Source organism: Notolabrus celidotus, chromosome 7 (genome assembly GCF_009762535.1).
Source record: "Notolabrus celidotus isolate fNotCel1 chromosome 7, fNotCel1.pri, whole genome shotgun sequence".
NCBI lineage: Eukaryota > Metazoa > Chordata > Actinopteri > Labriformes > Labridae > Notolabrus > Notolabrus celidotus.
The window spans coordinates 29,931,895-29,954,444 of NC_048278.1; the positions used below are offsets into that span (position 1 = coordinate 29,931,895).

A 22,550-nucleotide genomic window follows, 5' to 3' on the forward strand; every position below is an offset into this window, starting at 1 on the left:
CAACTTATTTTGAGTATGAGTGTGATAATGCGTCCTTTAGATTCCTCAAAAGGCGCAAGTGAAGCTGAAAGACGTGACGGGATTAACATCTACAACTAGCAGAAAATAAGCATTAAGGCACTTGTATGTGTATGTTATGTGTGTGCATTCTCAAGGTCATGCTAAATGAAGACATACAATCTGCATCATAAAAATGTTGCTCTACAGGAAAATACATGATACCTTTCAAGTCAAATATTGCATTCAATATTGCATGTGATGCCATGTACCTCATAGTTGCAGTGCAACAGATTACCAAACATATTGACATATCTTAAAGTGTGTGTTCAACAATCCCACCTCATCCAAGTCAGTGAAATTGATTCTCTGACGCAGCTTGTCCAGCTCAGCCTGGTCTGGAACAGACATCTGAGTGGTGTATTTGATGTGCGGGAAGGAATGAGGGGTGCGTGCTCTCCTACGACCTGCCCCAGGCGTGGACTCTGGTGAAATATCATTAGTCAGGCGGCTCTCCACCACCGCAGCTGAAAGCTTCTTCTTGTTCTTCTCTGAAGACCTGTTAGCTTTCTTCTGCTGAACACCCCAGTCCTTATAAACAGTGAAAACATTGACGGTTGCTCTGTTAGATACTATGCTTATGGGAACAGATGCAATATTCTGATGTCAGGTATATCATGGCATGACAATGGAATCACATACCGAGACACTTTTTACAGAGTAATGATTACTTTACAGTTCAGAGTACAAAGTTATGATGAGATTGGCTAGTGCTACATACTAAAACAGTGTTGAGGAGGCCCTTAAATGCAACATTATGTGAGAATGAAACAGTCAATTTTCCTTACAGAGTGTTGTGATTAGCCCTTACCATGTTGTTTAGTCTGTCATCAAGACTTCCATTAGTAACAGTCCAGTTGTGCAGCTCCTCTGCACTGTCGTCAAAAGGAGTGCCTCCAGTTGCCATGTCACTCACTTACAGCCTGCTGGAATTCACAACAAACAGCACAATGGTCACTACACAGATGGAAATGAACAAAGAGCAAGTTAGAAAATTCTCCATCTTATATTTAATGGGTAAAACGCACATTTCACAGTGAATGACCATTATTTTCTTTTGACATAATAAGTTATTTTGAAGACATACATCAATTTATTCTAGAAAACCTGCTTATTTTAAATACAATTTCAGTACATTCAAACGTTGAGATTTATTTTATTTTTAAGTATCTCAAACCCTGAAAATGTCAGGTGGCACAAGCGTCCGAGCAAGTGAACTGACTTAAAACACTATAAAAATGTATTTTAAGAATAATAAATTCAAATTAAAACACCATGGCATGATTTTACATATGCGAGCTTTGAAATACACATAATTTCATTGCAATAGTTTAAAGGCACCTAAGGTTATTTAATAACTTTTGTCCGGCAATTTGCATGTTCTCAGATGTCAGGGTGGCACCACCGTACTCATGGACCTTTTATTTTGAAAGTAAGTAGTTATAATGGACTTCAACATATTAAATAATTCAGAAGACCCCAACTAATTGTCATGGCTGAGTTAAAAGGTTTGTAGATGTCTCTTAAATAATAATAGAAAAGCTTTTATCAAGTTATAGGTGGGCTGTAACACTTTCCATGTCAGGTGGTACAACCAACCTAAAACTGTAAAATCTATATTTCATACCTGGCCAATAGAATGCAAAAATCCTAATATATTATAAATAAAAAATATACTCACAAAATACAAATGTGTAAAACACTGTAACCACTCTAAGGGATACTTCCTAATGGATTCGGACACAAAAATATGCACATCATGTCAATGACCCAATGATAGAAAGAAAATTGAAAAGTTCGGAAGTGACTTTGAGAATGAAAAACTTGCCATACAGTATAATTAAGTCTATGATACATTCAAGAGCAATATTTTCCTTGTTATCATAGTAACAAACAACGTCTTTGAGTTTAAGAGAATAAACATAATTAGCAGCTGAGAAAAAATGAGATTAAAGGTCTTTCACATTAAAAAAAGAAGGTGAGAAATTGTTTCTATATCGTTTTTGCAAAAGTTGCACTCATTCTCAATATCTGTAAACTTAGCGATGAGGCTGTTAACAGGGTAAATTTGATGTAGTATTCTGAAGTGTACCTCCTTAACTTAGTTTGTGATACAGTGAATATAAGGTGAAAGCCAGGCCCTCCTCCAGTTTATGTTCTCAATCTTAGATATCCAGAAAAAATGTCCTCTTGGAACCAATTTATTGTTCCTTTGAAATATCTGTCAAACATGCTTATTGGTACATGTTTTTAAATCTGTCAGCTTAAGTCCACTTTACATCAGTTTTGGTTGTATTATGTGATTACGTTGATGTACCTGCTCTTTAATGTGACCTGTCTGGAGTCGTTAACACTGCCTGTTGGTGTTTAGTGTCTCCGTGGCCCGCTTGGATTCCCGGGGAAACAATGAGACATTCCCTCCACCACGCAGCCAGTTAGCGCGCAGCAGAGTGGCAGAATCATCCGTTGATGTTAGCTTAACAGGCTGTACGATGCAGAGATTACCTGTATAGTACTTACAGTTCTGGTACACATAAGTAAAACACATGAATGTGTCTTGGTGAACTTTACTAGCCTAACGTTTGTGACCTAGATCCGTCCCACAATCGCCATGGCAACATGCAAGATCCCCGGGGTGCACCAGCTACTTTGAGTTTCCACCAAACAACTCCACAGTGTTAAGAGTCGATCCAAAAAATCACAAATAAGTCGAATAAGGAATCGAGAAAGTTATCAAGCTTGTTGTGGTAGCTCGCTAGTGCTGCATAGCTTGATGACAGCTGCCCAAAACGGAGCTAACTTTGAATGTCTTTACAGAAGTTGAAGCAAACAAGCATCACGGCTAGCGAGGCTAAACATCAGGGTGAACATTTGGGGGCTAGTTGTCACAGTAAACAGAGGACTGCAAATTGACAGGGCTGTCTAAAATCAACATCCTCTACTACCGACACAAGCAGCAGGTTAAAACACTGCCTTAGTGGGAGTGTTATTTTGAACTGCGCTTGCTAAGTTAGCTTACAATTAAAGACAATGAACGTTTTGTGTTACCTTTCAGAGTGGAAATGGAAACAGATGTCGTTGCCTGTTTTCCTTCATATACTTTGGTTAGTGTTTTACAGACGATCCTGGAGTCTGGTGTAATCCATCCGATCGATGATAACGTCTTATCGGTCACACAACGCAGCACCTCATGAATCCAGGTTTGTGATCATGGCCTGATTCAAACATCCCACTGCAGGCAGCAGGTGGCACTATACATAAACTGCTCTTTCGACCCGGACATCGGAAGTGGATGCACAGAAAACAGGAAACAGTATTATTTTCGAGTGATGTTCGTTTGATGAGCGTCGACGTTGTGCAACTGAACGTGGAGATTATATGATTTGGCTGGATTAAGTAAGTTATTTACATCTCTTTTTTCCATGTAGCTCACTCGCTGTTGATTAACATCAAAATTCGGAGGACTATTTCGGTCCTACACCGAGTGAGGTGAATATTTGCTTAGCCCCTTAGCTTTCAAAGCTAACGGGAGCTAGTTAGCAAAGGGAAGCTATCAACACTGTGTTTTCTCAGTGCGCATCAGTGGTGGACAAAGTACATGTATTTATTACTTAAGTCAAAGTATAGATCCTCCTGGTCAAATATTACTCCAATACAAGTGAAAGTTGTTCTGTCAGATTATTACTTGAGTTAAGGTGCTGGAATACTTCCTTTTAAAAATACTTAGGTATTCAAAGTACTTCTTAAAAAATCTCAAAATGTTGTATTTTCACAAAGCACGAGTGCAGTCAAGACTACAGAATTACATTCTTTTACATTATGTTTATTTAGAAAACATTACTTGAAATCTCTGAAAACTATACTATGGAACAAAACAGCAATTAAGTTACTCCAAGCACAGACAACTTAGTTTGAAATGTTCTTCTGGAATGAAACAAATGTTCTGTAGCTCAACACGCTTTCTCAGGTTGGACTGTGAATGTTTGTATGTTTGGGCAGTATGGGAAACAGGGAGAACATTTCAAACGATATGTATCATTCTTCATTTCAAAAACCTCTAACACGGGCTGAAGATATGGACTTGGGTGCTCAGGTGGAGAATTATAGTCATCATTACCACCTCTAAATGAACTGCCTGATCTGAGTGAAATTTGCTCTGTGTTTGCTCCACGTTCAACCGTGGAGATGCACAATATACAGGTATGACTAAACCACTGAGACAAAAAAGAGCTACACAAACACATGTTACTGTCTTAGGGATCAGATTTCAGAAAAGAGAAGGAAATTCATGAGCTGACTTCAAAACAAAAGTAGTGAGTAACCAGAGCATTGATAGAAATGTAGTGTAGTAAAAAGTAAAATAATTGTCTTCTGAATGTAGTGGAGTAAAAGTAAGAAATATCTCCATAAAATGATACTCAAGTAAAGTACAGATACTCAAAAAATGTACTTAAGTACAGCACTCAAGTAAATTTACTTTGTCACTGTCCACCACTTGTGCGCATCACGGTGCAATTAAGAGTATTTTGTAATACAACTCTTTTATTTGTACCTTCTGTTGTAGTCGTCTGCTGTAACGATGGGGTCATCCAAGAAACACAAGGAGAAGAGCCGCGACAAGGACGCAGAAGAGCGCCGCCGGGAACATAAGAAGCATCGCCACAAGGACCGGGAGAGAGATGGATCAGACCGGGATGGTACTCGAGATAAAGAGAAACGAAAACGCTCCAGGTCCAGGGAAAGAAGCGGGCGAGAGAGCCGCGGCAAAGGTGAACGGGGCGGCGGGGAGCCGCGAGTTAAGAAAGAAAAAGTGGATCTTGGATATGAGGAAAGCAATGCAGAAATTGGACCTCAGTCTGCGAGCGGAGATGCATCTCTCAGCATTGATGATACAAACAAACTCAGAGCCAAGCTGGGACTGAAGCCTCTAGAAATGAATGACAACAAGAAGGAGCTGGGGACCAAAGAGGAGCCACTGGTGGCGGAGACCATCAACCCTGTTCTCATCTCAAAACAGAAAGAGATGAGGGAGAAGCTTGCAGCTATGAAAGAAAAACGCATCCTGAACCAGAAACTGGGGAAAGTCAAGACCTTAGCAGATGATGGCTGGCTGGATGACACAGCTGAGTGGGTTGAGAAAAGCAGAACGATGGCAAAAGAGAAAGAAATGGCAGAGAAGAGGGCCAAGCTTCTGGAGGAGATGGATGAGGAGTTTGGTGTCAGCAGTCTGGTGGAAGAGGATTTTGCACAAAGCAGAAAGGAGGCCTACACAGCAAGAGATCTAAAGGGGCTCAAAGTGCAGCATAAGGTGGATTCATTCAACGAAGGCCAGACTGTCATTCTGACCCTACAGGACAAAGGTGTGCTTGAAGAGGAGGAGGATGTGCTTGTTAATGTGGGACTGGTGGACAGAGAAAAGGCAGAGAAGAATGTGGAGCTAAAGAAGAAGAAGCCAGATTACAAGCCGTATGAAGAAGAGGAGAGTGTGGATGATATGGTGACATTGAAGTCCCACTCAGTACTTTCAAAGTATGATGAAGAAATTGAGGGCGAAAAGAAAAAGAGCTTCCGTTTGAATGTTGGCGGCTTTGCTGATGGGGAGCGAGAGCGGGAGCTTCAGGCCATGAGGGAGGCTTTGAGAAATCAAGCCCAGTCTCTGGAAATGCCAGCTCTCATGATCGCCTCTGAGTATTACACACCTCAAGAAATGGTGGGCTTTAAAAAGACAAAGCGCCGTGTGAAGAAAATCCGGAAGAAGGAGAAACATTCAGTTGCCGATGAGCTTCATCTCGATGACACCCGCAGCACCGATTTTGGGTCCAGGAGTCGGGGTCGAGGTCGCAAACAGCTGGAGGAAGAGGGTCAGGAAGTTAAGGAGGAAGAGGCAGAGGAGGGAGGAGGAGGAGGAGGAGAGGGCACCTCAACACAAAACATCCCCCTGTTGTCTGATGACATCAGGACAGCAGAAATGGACATAAGTGATGATGATGATGGTGACTTTTCACCCTTTGAGCCCACTGTCATTGAGGAGGATGAGGCAGAGCAGGAGCTGCAGAAACAACTGGAGAAGCAGAGGAAGCTGAGGCAAAAGCAGCTTCTTAAAGATTCTGGGGAAAAGGTGGCAGAGCAGATTAAAAGCCTTGAGAAAGGCAACATTGAAAATGATTCAGAGAAGAAAAACAACATTGTTTTTAATGCCACCTCCGAGTTTTGCAGAGCTCTGGGTGATATTCCAACTTATGGACTGTCAGGCAACAGAGAGGACCAAGAAGACATGATGGACTTTGAGCAGGAAGAGGAGAAAGATGATGCAGGAGGTTCAGACTCCGAAATGGATGAGAATGTTGGCTGGAGCACAGTTAACTTGGATGAAGAGCAGAAACAACCAGATTTCTCCACAGCTTCTGCCACCATTTTGGATGAAGAGCCCATTGTCAACTCTGGCCTTGCTGCTGCTTTGCTGCTGTGCAAAAACAAAGGTCTGTTGGACACCCAAATGCAGAAGGTAGCTCGTGTCAGAGCACCAAAAGGTGCTTTGCCTAATGACAACTACTGCATTGAGGACAAGATGGGCTTTGATGACAAGTACAGCCGCAGGGAAGAATACAGAGGCTTCACTCAAGACTTCAAGGACAAGGACGGATATAAGCCTGATGTCAAGATCGAGTACGTGGATGAATCTGGGAGGAGACTCACTCCTAAAGAAGCTTTCAGGCAGCTCTCACATCGATTCCACGGGAAAGGGTCTGGAAAGATGAAGACCGAGAGGAGAATGAAAAAGCTGGAAGAAGAGGCACTGCTGAAGAAGATGAGCAGCAGTGATACTCCTTTGGGGACGGTGGCTTTGCTCCAAGAGAAGCAGAAATCTCAGAAAACACCATATATTGTGCTCAGTGGGAGTGGGAAGAGTATGAATGCAAACACCATCACCAAATAAGTTTGGGGTTGAGAGAATTAACTGTAAATCAAGAAATCACTGAAACATGCACAGATACATACACAGATAGCCCAATTACACACACGCACACACAAACATACACACAGATGTTGTTTTAAGTAACTGCTTTAATTGTGTCTGATTCAAACAAGCTTCATTATTGTCGTTAAAGAATTGTCCAATAAAACGAATGACAAGGAGAGATGTGGGGTTTTTTGTTCTTGCTGAAAACTATTAAAGTGAATACTTACTCACAAGGATACTTTTAGAGGATATTTCTATTGAGAATACATACTGACTAATTTAATGTAATTTTTAACTCATTTGAATGCCATCTGTCAATCCATGAGTGTGTTTTAAGCCAAGAGGTGAGGGACAGGTCTATTACAGAGAACAAATGGAAGAGTTCTAATTGTAGGTAAGGAAATTAAATGGCAAATTTGATTCACCTTTTATAAGTGAAATGTGGTTTACAATATGAATGAAATGAAAAACAAAAATATTGACATTGCTTCCTGGAATAGTGTGAAAATGTAGAGTTAAAAATTTTTTTAATTTAAAACTTACTGAAATTTCTTTAACAAATGATGTGCAAGAAAACTTAAGTCCTTAGATTTACATTCTGTACATATTACATTCAGTAATCTAAGTATTGACTCTGGTACCATGTTTGATAACAAAAAAACAAACTCAACCCAGGATTATGATAATAAATTCTGAAATTAGACACTGTCCTAAGATATGGTGAAGTATAAAATAAATTCTTCTGCACCTCTATGTGCTAATAAATCCCTTATTTCCCTGACATAAGTGAGCCAGTGGCAGCTTGTATGGGTCTCTAAAAGGTGGTATGACAGGTGAGTACTGACTTGAAGGGTAGCCCTCATTTTATTACAGAATTAAATAAAGTTATAATTAAATTATATTGATCTAAAACATTAGTTAACCTCTTCATAAGAATAATAACCGTATAGTGTGAACGTTTAAAATATAACATTAAGAGAAGTAAAATAAATATGAAAATAAGATGTTAGAGATGTTAAATGTATCAGAATATAAGATCATAGAGGAAGGTAAAGAAATATGATGTTCGAGGGAAAAAATGATGTGTTTTTGTTCCGGATAAATAATACAAACATTTCCATTTTTCTTTTCGTTTAAATTAAATTAATTCATCTTATTCCCTTTCCTTTCATCTTTATTTATCAACATTTACAGCATTGTAAGTTTAACCCAGAAAGTGTTCAAGACTGCTAAAACATTATTAGAAATGTAAGTCATCCATGAGACTTATTCTTTTCAAGATTCAAGATTCAAGAAGCTCGCACACAAGGAATTTGATGTGATGAATGGAACACTGGTACTGAACAACAAGAAAGTAAGGGCACAACAAGACAGTAAGGGCAATAAATATATAAACCTAAACACAAATCCAAAAATTCTAAATGAAAATAAAAATACTATCTTTACAAAGAAAGGTATAGATGTATGTCTGTGAAGGTATAGACTTACTTTTAAATACATGAAATAAGTTAAATTAGCCTCAGCCAGAGTGCACCTGTAATAGATGAATATAATAATAAAATATGTTATGGAATGAATTACAATATTGCACATGGATATGAGTTATTGCACCAGAAATCAAGTATTACACATGTATGAGATCAGTCCATAGACTGTATAAAATATCATATATATATATATATATATATATATATATATATATATATATATATTATATATCAGTCACAGGGGTCTTTAGTGGTTTACAGTGTGATTGTTCATGAGGGATAAGGCCTTTTACAGAGAAATATAGGGCACAACCTGCAAGTCTGTTTTTTCTTTCACTGAACTTAGTGGAACTATGTGTCAATGAGAGTCAAAGGCCTCCACGGACGCTTTATCTGTTGCACAACCTGTAGCAAAGTAGTAGCTCTTTAATACATCCGTGAAAGTAGTTAGCCAAGCTAACATTAGCAAGTGAACGCCGCCTCCTCCGACACGGCATGCACACAATCCACAGTGAATGTCCCACGCGGTAAAGGTAAGTGTAACAAAGACCCGAGGATATCGTAATGTTACTCAAAGTGTCGGAAAAAGACACACTGAGATAGTTACGGAGTTGAAATTGATTGTTAGCATAGTCTACGACGTGTCAGCTGGTCTGTCAGCTTCCTGTTGTTTAGCTAGCTGCAAGCTTAGTGACTGACACTTTTAAGTAGCTTTAATGTTTGGAATTGGCCCTTCTTGTTCCTGGAAGCTCCTCATAGTGTGCAGGCTGTGTTTGTTTAACACTTGCATGTCATTGTGGTGAATACCTCGGGTTTAAACGACTGTCCTTGGTAGTGAGTGGCGTTTTATTAACAGAGTTACCTATTCAGTAACATTAAATGACACTTCTACAGACTATTGCTCCACGAGTCATGCCATGTTAAAGTGCATATTTCAATGTAACGCTAAAACCAAGCTGCAAACGATCATAGTGGGATTATTATATATTATTATAACAGAGCCCTGAATGCTGAATCCCCGAGTATCATTCAGTGGTTTCGATGACTTTAGCTTGTACCAGCTACAATTATAGTGATATCAGCATTAACAAAAAACGACACACAACACTAATTAACGAAATTGCAGCCCATTGTAAGTTTAATAATTAATGATTAATATGTCTTTGTCCAAATCATATGATGCGAGCAGTGGTGGACAGTAACAAAGTAAATTTACTTGAGTACTGTACTTAAGTACATTTTTTGAGTATCTGTACTTTACTTGAGTATTATTTTTTGGGGGAAATTATAACTTTTACTTCACTACATTCAGAAGACAATTATTGTACTTTTTACTCCACTACATTTCTATCAGTGCTCTAGTTACTCACTACTTTTGCTTTGAAGTCAGCTCATGAATTTCCTTCTCTTTTCTGAAATCTGATCCCTAAGACAGTAAAATGTGTTTGTGTAGTTCTGTTTGTCTCAGTGGTTTAGACATACCTGTATATTGTGCGTCTGTCTCCATGGTTGAACGTGGAGCAAACACAGATCACTCAGATCAGGCAGTTCATCTAGAGGTGGTAATGATGACTATAATTCTCCACCTGAGCACCCATGTCCATATCTTCAGCCCGTATTAGAGGTTTTTGAAATGAAGAATGATACGTATGGTTTGAAATATTCTCCCTGTTTCCCACTCTGCCCAAACATACAAACATTCACAGTCCAACCTGAGAAAGCGTGTTGAGCTACAGAACATTTGTTTCATTCCAGATGAACATTTCAAACTAAGTTGTCTGTGCTTGGAGTAACTTAGTTTCTGTTTTTATTCCATGGTATAGTTTTTAGAGATTTCAAGTAATGGTTTCCAAATAAACATAATGTAACAGAATGTACTCCTATGTATTCTTTACTTCACTTATGTATTGTGAAAATACAACATTTTGAGATTTTTTACGAAGTACTTTGAATACTTAAGTATTTTTAAAAGCAAATACTCCAGTACTTTAACCCAAGTAATAATCTGACAGAGCAACTTTCACTTGTATTGGAGTAATATTTGACCAGGAGGATATATAATTTGACTTAAGTAATGAAGCTGTGTACTTTGTCCACCACTGGATGCGATGAATCATCAGTGCTGACATTAGCACTGTACTGAGGGAGTGGCTGTGGCAAAGATCAGACAGAGCACTGAACGTTTAGCATATAAGCATACAAATATCATCAAGAAGCTTGATTATTTTTTATGTCATGCAGGCTCTAACTTCACCCAGTGAAACCACAGGCTGTAGTGATGTCGGAGCCTAAGCCCCCAACTCCAACCCCTGGAGACAACTACAAGGGATGGCTCTTCAAATGGACTAACTACATTAAAGGTTACCAGAGACGCTGGTTTGTCCTGAGCAATGGACTGCTGTCTTACTATAGGTAAGTTACATAAATAGAACTATATATGTCATGTGTATTGGCAGGGTTTTCTCTGGCTCAACTGAAAGTAAAGTTTGTATGTTTAACTTATTTTAACTTTGATCATGTGTTTTGAGAGTAAAAAATATTCAATGCACAATTTGAAACTCTTGTACAATTGCCCTGGATGTTGAGCTGAAATTGATGGTTATTTTAAAAACTCTGTCAGCCTTAGTGATCTCTTCAAAGTACTACTTATGCCAACTAACAATCCAAACCCAAAGAAATTGATATATTTTAAAAGCTGGGATCCAGCTTCTCGATATGAAGATATTCCTTTTCTCATCAAGGATGTTTGCAACAGCACTAAAAAGTCTTGTTACAGGAGTTATGCTATAGGCTGTTGGGAAGCAAAGGCTGCTGGGAAATTGTTTGTTGTGTTGCACCATGACCCAGAGTGTGAGTGTTTCTATCCTTGTCAGTGACTTCTTTTGGTTGAGGGTGGATTTAAGAAATAACACTGCCTGGAGGTGAGTGGTGAATGGGCCACAGGTGTCAAATAAATTGATGTCACAGTCTTTTAGCCTAGGTCACCATATTATACATATATGGCCGATCCCTAATGGAGAGCTGAAATCCGATTCCGATTGAGTCTGGAACCATGTGATCAGCTCGGATTGCCAATCAGTTGATTGGATTGGGACATCCCTAAAACAAATAGTAGGCAGTTAGTGTTTGTTGGGTGAATTAATCAGTCAGTCACTACATAGGAAATCTCCATATGACTGACCTCATTCTGTTTTTCTCAAGGTCCCAGGCAGAAATGGGTCACACATGTCGAGGCACTATCAATTTGGCAACAGCCAATATTGCTGTTGAGGACTCGTGTAATTTTGTCATTTCAAACGGAGGAGCCCAAACCTATCATTTGAAGGCCAACTCTGAAATTGAGCGCCAGCGATGGATCACTGCCCTGGAGCTTGCCAAGGCAAAGGCTGTCCGCATGCAGGCTGAATCAGGTGAGAGAGAGCAAACAGAACTGTCAGAGAAAAGTCTAATTAGTGTGAATATCACAGCACAGTGGATATGTTTGTTTCTTTGCATGCAGAGCATTTTCTTGTGAATGTTTTCTTGTCATTATATAATCTTTGTCTCTGTTTTCTCTCAGATGATTCAGGTGATGATTGTCCAGCAGTTCCCCCATCCTCAGGACAGGGTGGAGGCCGTAACTCAGAGGTCCAGTCCACACTACGCACACTCAACAGCAAGGTGGAGGACCTCAACACCTGTAATGATCTCATTGTAAAGCATGGGTCTGCCCTCCAAAGGTATCGGTTCTCATTAAGAGTTTTTTTAACTCCAGAAATCCCCCAAATGAAAACTTTTTCTATTAGTTTGTGCATTAATTCTTTTGTCTTACGCACACAGGTCTTTGTCGGAACTGGAGGCGATTCGTGTCGGAGGGGAATTTGGGGAAAAGATAAGACAAGTTACAGAAAGAGCCACGCTGTTCAGAATCACATCTAATGCCATGATTAATGTAAGACACCCAAGGGTAAATTTGCTGAACAATACGTAACATTTTTGGCTGTTCTCTTACTGAAAAACTCCTTGTTTCTTTTGCCCTTCTCCCCCCAGGCATGTAGAGATTTCCTCTCTCTGGCCCAGAGCCACAGTAAGCGCTGGCAGAAGGCCTTACAGGTTGAAAGAGACCAGAGGATACGTTTAGAGGAGACTCTGGAGCAGCTGGCCAAACAGCACAACCACTTGGAGAGAGCCTTCAGAGGAGCTACTGTTCTCCCCTCGTCATTCAGCAATTCCGCCTTAGGTAACAAAGGTGAGGATGTCATCCCAATCTGGACTTCTGCACATGGACTGTTGATGTTTTTCAGCAGCTAACTGCTTAGCTATGCCACACAGACCTGACAAATCATTTGTCTTCACTTTAGGTGGTTCAGGAAAAGGGGATGCCAGCGATGAAGATGATGATAATGAATTCTTTGATGCTATGGAAGACCCTGCAGAGTTTATAACTGTCCCTGCTGATCCCAAGTATCACAGGTTGTCATCCATCTGTCTTTTTCAGATGCTAGTGATTTCATTTTTCAATTTAGACCATGTCTTATCCTGATCTTTTCTTGTCTATTGTATTGTTTTTAATTAATACTTTGTTTTTTTTTTGTCTGACAGGAGATCTGGCAGCAACGCTAGTGGGCTCAGCAATGAGACTGGAATGGATGATCAGTCTGTAAATGTGTGTAAACTCGGTTTCTTATAGCAAGTTCTGAGATGTAGTGACTTGCCTTTTCTCCATCATGAAGAAGACACCTGACCCTTAAGGCTGTTTTCCTTCTCTTCCAGTTTGATGAGCTGTCATTGGCATCCAATCCAGAGTCTCCTCAGCCCCTGGAGCTAGAGCCAGTTAGACAAAGAAGGACTCGTATCCCGGACAAGCCCAACTATTACCTCAATCTGTGGAGCATCATGAAGAACTGTATTGGAAAGGAGCTCTCAAAGATACCAATGCCTGTAAGAAGCTTTTTACCTCCTGTTTAGGTCAAAGCTGCGTTTCCTTGTGAGAATAATCAAAAGTAATCAGGCTTCTTCTCTCTGTAGGTGAACTTCAATGAGCCCCTCTCGATGCTGCAACGTCTGTCTGAAGACCTGGAATACTTTGAGCTGCTTGATAAGGCTGCTAAATGCCAGAGCTCTCTGGAGCAGATGTGTTATGTTGCTGCTTTCACAGTCTCTTCCTACTCCACAACTGTCCATCGCACGGGAAAACCCTTCAATCCTCTGCTTGGAGAAACATTTGAGCTTGATCGGCTAAAAGAATGCGGCTACCGCTCCCTCTGTGAACAGGCATGTTTGAATCAACACTGGCAACGTTATGAATTAAAACCGACCTTTAAGAGGCAACAGGTCTAACTACAGAACAGCACTGTGTTACCAGATGAATTCACGTCATTGTCTCTTTTTCAGGTGAGCCACCATCCACCTGCTGCTGCTCACCACGCTTTCTCTGAAAAGGGCTGGAGCCTAAGACAAGAAATAACTCTGGCCAGCAAGTTCAGAGGGAAATATCTCTCCATCATGCCTTTGGGTGAGTTTGCACCACATGGCTTCTTAAAGTCAACACTTTTTGCATAAATGTGAGATTAATGTGCTTGCTCAAATTTAGGAGAGTAAAATACTACAACCTAAAAAGCAGAGCAGGTGAAAAACTAGATTCTTGAATGTAATGCATCCAGGGTTAATGATGACATAAATAGATATTTTTGACCATAAACCATAAAACATGGACATTGTCTCAGTGACATCACCCATTGGTTCTTGAAGCAGAGTTCTGAAGCCTAACAATGGTGGTTAATAGCTATAATCTGCCCACCTGTCAGTCAATTCAGTCATGCACCCAATTATGTCAGATTATGCAAATTGTAGAAAAAACATCAACCTCATACAGCAAACCAGAACAAAATCTTTCTTCCTTTTTTTTTTTTTTTGGCACCAGGCTGTAACTTGTTGATTACTGCTGTAAAAATTGGCATTTTAACATGGGTGTTAATGTGGTCTCCTTTGGCATACCTGTTAAAAGGTTGCACTACTCAAAGTAGCTTGTCTGGAAAACTCCAGCAATCCTAAACTATAGATGAGGATCCATGTTTGAAGTATGATATTCACTTTGGGAGAGCTAGTTTAAACTGAACACTTCTTGCTGTAACATGACTCCCTCTATATCTGCAGGCTCTATCCAGTGTCTATTTGAAAAGAGCAACAACCACTACTCTTGGAAGAAAGTGACGACAACAATACACAACATAATTGTTGGTAAACTATGGATTGACCAGGTAAATTACACAACTTGGGTACCCTTTTTTTTTTTTTTTTAATACTTTATTTTCTGCTTTTCATATTTTAAACAGACATGACATAAAAACAACCACAGTGCAATACAAAAACCATACGAATACACGTATCAACCCCCCACCCCCTCCCTGAGGCCCAAAAAGAAAATAAACAAATTAATTAAAAACAACAACAAACAAACAAAACAGAAAAAGTCACAAAACTAGACAGGGTCTTCCTACTACCATTCTGTGTCTACTTTTAAATGTGATAGGACTGTACACACAGATCTATGGAAATAGAAAAATAACAAAAGGGCAAATACTGCTAAATGAACAGGGCACTTAATGTAAGGGGGAACCTTCAATGTAGTCTGTAAAGGGACTCCAGGTCGCAGCGAAGTCCCTGCGTCTTTTGCCTAACTTGCATCTGAGCCTTTCCAGAGGCAGAAAGGAGAGCACCTCCTTCAACCACTCTAAAAATGATGGGGATTTACTTGACTTCCAGTTAAAAAGGATTAGTCTGCGAGCAAGTAGCGAAGCAAATGCCAAAGCATTCACTTGTTAATTTGCAAGCATACTGTTTGGGGGTGCTATGCCAAAAATGGCCGTGTGGAAATCAGAAGCTGGTCTTTTTACACATATGAGAGAACACCTTGAAAATACTGCCCCAGTAACTATTTAGAGAGGGGCACGCCCAAAATACTTTAGTACCCTTTTGTATAACTCATATAACTAATTTCTCATTATTTATAGTCAAATGTCATGCAGTGGATGTTTAGTGAGACCCTTTGGCTTATCATTCTGCTATGTGTATGTTTAAGTTTTCCATCAACGCTCTCTCCCCTTTGTCCTCATCCAGTCAGGTGAGATAGACGTGGTGAACCACAAGACAGGAGATCGCTGCCACCTAAAGTTTACTCCCTACAGTTACTTCTCCAGAGATGTACCAAGAAAGGTGTGTGCTTTTCTTTTTCTTATATAGCACCTCTTATCCACTATATCCCTGAATCCCTGTTCTGCCAGCCCTAGGTTATGGCACTGAAGCATCAATTCAAAGCTGCGTTTGTCTCTCAGGTAACTGGAGTTGTCACAGACAAGGACGGGAAGGCCCACTACGTGCTATCAGGAACCTGGGATGAAAAGATGGAGTTTTCCAGAATAATGCAGAGCAGTAAAGGCGAGAACGGCACTGAAGGCAAACAGAGGACTGTGTATCAGACCCTCAAAGCCAAAGAAATCTGGACGAAAAATCCTTTACCGTAAGTCTCTGTTGTCGAGGGAAATTCATTTGAAACGATCTCGAAGTGTTGTGGCTTCATGTCTTTGATTTTTGTTCTGGTTGTGGCTTTAAAGAGAGGGAGCAGAGAACATGTACTTCTTCTCCTCATTGGCCTTGACGCTTAACGAAGCCGAAGAAGGAGTGGCGCCAACAGACAGCCGCAGACGCCCTGACCAACGTTTAATGGAGGACGGCCGCTGGGATGAAGCTAATGCAGAGAAGCAGAGGCTGGAGGAGAAACAGCGCATCACTCGACGAGAGAGGGAGAGGGAGGCGGTGAAAGCAGTCAGCTCGCCTGAGGAAGGTAGGAATAAGGAAGGAAGTGAGAGTCGCCTTAGACTTAATCTGTTTTGTCTTTCTGTCTTATCTTTCCTGTCCATTCATCTTTTGTCTACTTGGTCCGTCTTGAAAACACTGTCTGCTTGTCTGTCTCATCCCTAAGCTGTCAATGAGGATTCACTCAATGATTCACCCTTGAAAAGCAAGTACTCCTCTTAGTCTTTTTAAACCTCTGCACCACAGATTACATTACCTCTACAAAATTAAAACCATATTGACACTATGTTTGTGTGGTAGAGGAAGACTTTTAATTGTCTTCTACACCATCAAGCCAAACCCTTCCTCCACCTTACACCACTCTCTCATCCATTTCTGTCCATTTAGCTGATGCAGTGGAGACTGCCACAGAAGCTAATGAGGTTTCAGAAGAAAGCAAGTATCATTCAGAGCTTTACAACGTGTCCACTTTTAAAGGTGCTGTGTGCAGCATTTTAACAGAGCAGCTAGTAAGATATTTATAAAGTTTAAATCAAGTGAATGGACGTGCTCTTCAATAATGTTGACCTCACAGTCACTCAAATTAGTGCTGATCTGTGCGGGGAAACAGCTTGCATTCTCTCACATGCTGTTTGGAACCAGGTAGGGGAGAACGGGGTTGGTTGTCACACGGGTTTGTTGGCACACTCGTTATATCTCGCCACCAGAGGGCACTGTCTCTCAAATTGGGGTATGGACATTTCCAGAATTAAGATCAGAGCTCACCTACATAGTCTTCTCTGGAGTAAGACAGGTGAACTTGAGGTGAGAGGACTTTTTGTGTTTTTCATGTCAAATTGTAAATATTCAGCTCCTCAGTATTTTTCTTCTAGGCTTTTAAACGATGGGTTTATAACAAAACAAGTGTTACCCTTACAAAGTGTGAGGGGAAAGCTATAGTTTAGATTTTTATTAGCTAGCTATGTAGTTGTTAGATGGTTGTTAGCCTTGATGCTAGCAAAAAAATCCAGTTGGGGTTGGTCATCACATTCTCTTTGGGGTTGGTTGTCACATGTAACAACCAACCCCTATGTTGGCAAAATCATGCATGGTGAAATGAGTTGGAGTGCGCAGACCCTACATTTGCCATCACTGTAACTCCGACAGTGACTGCATGTAGCCTAGTTGAGTAGGCCATTATTGTTAGGCCTATTTGTTTTGTTCTTTATGTTGTTATATAGGCTGGACTAAAGATGTGCTTCCTGTTCATGCTCCTTGCTCATTTTATGTTAATATGCATTAAGTTTTGTAGGCCTATCACTTGTCAGGGCAATTGAACTTTCTAATTTAGTTCTGCCTTCTTGCCTTTTTTAAAGATTTTTCCCATTAAAATACCATTGTGACAACCAACCCCATAGTGTGTGACAACTATGTCTTTGGTAGTTAATTGCCTCTTTGTTACAATGAGTTGGAAAATGAGAGGGATACACATTTTAAGTCAACACCTTAAGCTTCAATGTAATGTAGGAATGACTATTGAAAGATGTTTTGATGATGAGCAATCATCAAAACAGTAAAAAGTGTGACAACCAACCCCGTTCTCCCCTACTCAAATTTTTGGCAACTTGTTCTTTTCTGGTGTTTGGGTTTACAGATGTGGAATATGACTCCAAACAACTTTCACATGACTGGTCTTTAAACCATAAACTGTTCGATTAATTCAACATGAATAACAGAGAACAACACAGGACAGTTCTAAACTCATACCTGCATCTGTATTGCCTGTTAGCTTGTGTTGCGTAACAGCATAAAGAGGCTGGGAACTGCATAAAACACGGAAGTAAAATACTGAAGTGAATAAGTAGAGATCCTTTATGTGATACGAAGTACCACATGAGTTAGAGTTTACAAAGACAGCACCCTGTATCAACATTTCCCCTCCCTGCTGTTTTTAGCATAAAATGCTTCACACAGCGCTTCTAAAAATGAGCACGAATAAGATATTACTGTGACTTGTGGATACTGTTTGAGAGTTGTGGATTCACGTCTTTTTCTTCCGTGCTGTTAAGCTGACACAGAGGACTCTCCCCCTCACACACCTGTTGCATGCAAGTAGCTCCTTACATTTCATTCTCTGCTTTTCCATGTGTCAGTCATCCTGTCTTAACCCCCAAAGATTCATCCCTCATTGTTTTATTTTCAGCCCCTTATGGACCATCTGCTCCCACATATACAAGCAAGTATTCTGATCATGACATAGCTCATAAAGTCATATAGTCATATCTTAAATGTGAATTAATGTAATCTAGATTAAGAACCCTTTTATTCATCTTCCATAATTTCCTCCTTTGCATTCTTGTCTCTTAGCGGAAGGCAAGGAAGGGCCTTATGGAGCTCATGTCAAAAGCAAGTAACACAAGTGTGCTCTCCGTTCTCCCCTGTTCTAGTTAGATTGTTTTGTAGTGAGTAGGGAACCTCATGGAAGACAATCTGACTATAGAGTTGGCACAACTTAGAGCTAGAATAGTTTGGAGTAGCGTTTAGTCTGTCATTGATCAGTGTCCTGTACAGTCTGGGCACAAGTCTCATTAACTTCACACCGCAGAGGAGCTAATCCAGATCAATCCTCTGTTTGGTTTTTGCTTTAAATACGGTGTATCTGCAGGTAATGTGATCTGAAACATTCATCATCTCTCTGTCAGCCATATCAGAGCATATCGGCTTCATTTAAGCTTGATATGTCTCAGGGCTCAGTGGCTTCAAAATCCTCCCTCAGGTATCTCTGAAGCTTCTTCTACCTCCTGAAGATTTCCTTTACTCCCTTCTAGGCGTCCATCAAGACAACCACCAAGCACTGTGGTTCGAGAAGTTGGACGACCCCGCGTCAGGGGAGACTCTGCATGTCTACAAGGGTGGATACTGGGAGGCAAAGGACCAAGGAACCTGGGACATATGCCCGGACATCTTCTGATCCCAGCTGAGTCGGCGTGTGGCACACAAATGAGAGGATGGACAGAGGTGACACACTTCAGCTAAAGTGGGGAATAAAGCCAGACTTTATTCCATCTTCATTGTCCTCAGCTTCAACAAAATCTTCCTTCTAAACTTCTCTTTCCAGCAGTGAGTTGCTCAGGATTAAGGGCATCTGGACTTCACCCTTAATGTAGATACAATGCACAGTGTAGCACTGTTCTAACATTGCAGCTGTTCAGACTGTCCTCTTACTGCCTCTCAACCATATGTGTTTATCTTTGTGTGTGCGTGATGCTCTTACTTAGTTCAGCTCTTGGTCATACTCTTGATGTGCAGATGGCAGCCGAGTATTCTGGTCACACCATGATGCGTTTTTGTCTAATGCACTCTCATAAAAGGCATTTTTGTTTAGGGTATAATTCATCCACAAAATTTAAGTATGACATTTGTGTGCTATTTTTTATTTGCATTCCTAATTCTGATTATAAGTGCTTCTTCAGCATAGCACTGCTGTAAGTCAGAGTTAATCACACCCATCACTCTTAATAGTATAATAGGTAATATTCAATATTCCAGCATCAAACCAAATCATATGCCTACATGCATTTAGGCTTTATTGACACAGGAAAGAGACTGCTTCTAACAGGGAAACATTGCATATATTCAACCTTACCTCTATCCGTACAAAGTGTCTCTTTTACAAACAGTAAAAACAGCAACCCAAAATCCACATACATGATGTTATTGATGAGAAAACACTGTACTGTGTTTCAGCTGACCTGATTATTCAGGTGCAATTATTTAAGCCAGGGCATACGACTATGGAAACCCCTGCAGCTGCTCTTGTATGCTGAGTCATGGAACATTTATGCACTGCCAGCAAAGCTACGTGAGCAGGAGAAATATGCTTTTTTGGTCATTATAACTCACAGTGAAGATTTAACTGCTTTCAGTTTGCAGTGCTACTCCTTTCTGAACTGTGCAACGAACTCAGAACGTATTACAGCATCTTGATATAAGCTACTCCTTTTTTCAAGATATTTTCCCAAACCCAATGTAAGATTATGTTCGTGGTGAGGCAATGTAACTACCTGTAGGTCTTAAATGAATCCAAACTTTGTTCATCTTTCTTTTTCTGCTGATCATTTTTTCATTTCTATTAATTTATAGAAAGAATGACTCTCTGTGTGTAGCCCGCTTTATTAAGTATGATACCATAATGAATACTGTATTGAATAGTGGTACCAAACAAATGTGTTTGTATCAGTACTAATGAAAGTATGAAATTACCAACAGCACTACTACCAACGATGTAGGACAGACACAGAAGTCTGTGTTTTTTATTTGTTTTGCTATTTTGTTCTTTGGAAATTCATTTTCAAGTGATCCACTTCTGTTAGATTGTATAGTGTATCTATGCTGAACTTGTAAAGTCTATTGTTTTATTGGTATCGGCAATGTAACATTCACATGAAGGGGCCACGCTCAAGCTACAGATGGGTGTTAAGTTGCTCTTCAAAGAGTAGATGGAGTGAGAGCCTTTCAAAATAAAATAACAAACTGAAATCTTTTAATTGACAATGAAACATTTCAAGAAGCCTATTTCATTATCCATATTTTGCACAAATTGAGGCTTGTATTTTCATACCGTACGTTTTTGGTATTTCTAATACCTAAATCCACCATTTCAATTCAAATTGAAAAGTAAGGAGAATGTTGAGGCTGCAGAGCTGTACACTGACTCCTACTGGCTCGATGATTGGTGAGGAGAAGGGAAATGTGAGGCAGGAGAATGTTTTTGTCTTCCTGTTTTCCTTCAAACGTCTTGATCATAGCTTTAACCCCAATCTAAATCATTTTATACAGCAATAAGAGTGCCTCAGTGCAGACACATGTGGCACAAATAAATTGTTAGGACATTGTGAAGAAAGAGCACTTAAACTGCAAAAACTCAATGTTGTCATTGTGTTTGACTTTATTATTAAATGTCATATGTGAGTGGAAGGATTGTGTGTTTTATGGTGATGTAAAATTTAATTTTATATTCAAGTGTACTTAAAAGGAGAACACTGAAAATGAAGATCACAAAACATAATGTTGCAAATATTTCTGTGTGAATATATATAAGATAGTAATGTAATTGTGATATTAACTTGTTATATTGATAGAGAATCTAACGGCAGTGATGCACTTTTGATTATTTTCCGTTCACTCTGTACTTGATGCATTTCCATTGTGTGAGATGAGTGTACCATATTACCCAGTCCTCCTCTGAGCTGAAGTAGATTTATTTCAAAGAATAATGATTATTTTTGGTGTGAACCATTCCTTACTGTGATTTCCTGTTGTTTCACGCATCTTGTCAAGTCATGATGAAGAGTGTGTTTGTGTGAAGAATGTAAAGTTTGATGCACATTACATCTATCTTAAGAGTTTACAGCTTTCTAACTGTCCTTTCTAACATATAATCTTGGTTCCTGATAGTTTTTTTCTTGTAATTCATTACTCAATCCTTGTGGGGGGTTTTCTTAACTTTCTACCTTTTTTCATTCCTTGTATTGATTCCTTTGTTGCAGAGATTGTCACAACACACATCCCCACAACTTCCTACAATTCCTAGAAATTGACTGAAGGTGTTTTTGCACTCACAAACATCTGTTATTTATCACACCCCATGTGATTTGACTGATACAGTCCACTTTTGTGTTGGATAATGAAGAGTTTGTGAGATTTTGTGAATTTATTTCAATAACCTTTCTTAATCCATGTGCAGTAATCGCAAACATATGTCCATTAGTTGAAGTGTGAATTGAATCATTGTTCTGAGTGTACCTTTTCACCCGCTCCTTCCATCAATGCTGTTTTTTTTAGCAGGATTGTGTTAGAGGATAACAATATTAAAAGTTTGAGTGGAGTTGAAGTACTACTCTCTTGGGGTTGTCCATTTTCCTGAACCAAGTGTCACACATAGTTGGTGCTATTAAAAGATTCTTATTAAAACCTGCTTACACCTAATGTATAGACAGAGATAATCACATGAATAACAGAAGTAACAGGATGCCTGGAAAAAGAAAAAGAAAAAAACACAGAAGTAAGTAGTAGTAGCCGTACCACCAAATCAGAACCACATTAATGATAATGTTAAAAAAAATATGAATTTCTTTAATTTTTTTGGTAAAATGACTCATCAAAACGGCATCCCTCAAAGTATAGTACTGTAGCTGTTTGATGTAGTAAGTAGTGGGTTTGTTTTAGTCTGTTAAAAATGAAAGTATTTCCTCTTATTGTATTTTTACATG

The 22,550-nt window shown here is 39.6% G+C and overlaps 3 protein-coding genes across 15 annotated transcripts in view; 2 read left to right on the top strand and 1 right to left on the bottom strand.

Moving 5' to 3' along the window:
- pcm1 (pericentriolar material 1) overlaps positions 1 to 3,342 on the bottom strand; it is a 25,009-nt gene extending 21,667 nt beyond the window's left edge. For 3 of the 10 annotated variants that reach the window (XM_034687330.1, XM_034687328.1, XM_034687327.1), the window contains exons 1-3: positions 3,106 to 3,312; positions 869 to 983; positions 340 to 588 (exon numbers count right to left, since the gene is read on the bottom strand). In XM_034687330.1, coding sequence (XP_034543221.1) covers positions 340 to 588; positions 869 to 964 — 345 coding nt within the window. In that variant the 5' untranslated portion in view covers positions 965 to 983; positions 3,106 to 3,312. Of the gene's footprint in view, positions 1 to 339; positions 589 to 868; positions 984 to 2,374 lie in introns of all 10 variants that reach the window. The other 7 variants (XM_034687326.1, XM_034687323.1, XM_034687325.1 and 4 more) reach the window with 5 other exon arrangements.
- sart1 (spliceosome associated factor 1, recruiter of U4/U6.U5 tri-snRNP) lies at positions 3,322 to 7,196 on the top strand. The gene is made up of 2 exons (XM_034687331.1): positions 3,322 to 3,453; positions 4,622 to 7,196. The coding sequence occupies exon 2, from the start codon at positions 4,637 to 4,639 to the stop codon at positions 6,992 to 6,994; it is 2,358 nt and encodes a 785-aa protein (XP_034543222.1). The 5' UTR covers positions 3,322 to 3,453; positions 4,622 to 4,636; the 3' UTR covers positions 6,995 to 7,196.
- A 1,603-nt stretch (positions 7,197 to 8,799) lies between these two features.
- LOC117815557 (oxysterol-binding protein 1-like) lies at positions 8,800 to 22,182 on the top strand. Of its 4 annotated transcripts, XM_034687332.1 has the most exons (20): positions 8,807 to 9,038; positions 10,747 to 10,917; positions 11,707 to 11,915; positions 12,065 to 12,224; positions 12,325 to 12,436; positions 12,535 to 12,733; positions 12,846 to 12,957; positions 13,087 to 13,150; positions 13,258 to 13,425; positions 13,513 to 13,758; positions 13,879 to 13,999; positions 14,641 to 14,744; positions 15,604 to 15,699; positions 15,819 to 16,003; positions 16,098 to 16,327; positions 16,466 to 16,504; positions 16,687 to 16,734; positions 18,348 to 18,386; positions 18,482 to 18,514; positions 19,107 to 22,182. In XM_034687332.1, the coding sequence occupies exons 2-20, from the start codon at positions 10,784 to 10,786 to the stop codon at positions 19,247 to 19,249; spliced, it is 2,442 nt and encodes an 813-aa protein (XP_034543223.1). In that variant the 5' UTR covers positions 8,807 to 9,038; positions 10,747 to 10,783; the 3' UTR covers positions 19,250 to 22,182. The 4 variants fall into 4 exon arrangements, with proteins under 4 accessions (XP_034543226.1, XP_034543223.1, XP_034543224.1 ...); XM_034687333.1 differs by lacking the exon at positions 18,348 to 18,386; XM_034687334.1 differs by lacking the exons at positions 18,348 to 18,386; positions 18,482 to 18,514.
- The last annotated feature ends 368 nt before the right edge of the window (positions 22,183 to 22,550 follow it).

Excerpts from the sequence above, each read along its gene's own strand:
- sart1 (XM_034687331.1), top strand. The coding sequence starts at position 4,637 with ATGGGGTCATCCAAGAAACACAAGGAGAAGAGCCGCGACAAGGACGCA.
- LOC117815557 (XM_034687332.1), top strand. The coding sequence starts at position 10,784 with ATGTCGGAGCCTAAGCCCCCAACTCCAACCCCTGGAGACAACTACAAG. Across the intron at positions 16,004-16,097 it reads TGGACGAAAAATCCTTTACC|AGAGGGAGCAGAGAACATGT; the intron begins GTAAGTCTCTGT and ends GTGGCTTTAAAG. Across the intron at positions 16,735-18,347 it reads TAATGAGGTTTCAGAAGAAA|CTGACACAGAGGACTCTCCC; the intron begins GCAAGTATCATT and ends CGTGCTGTTAAG.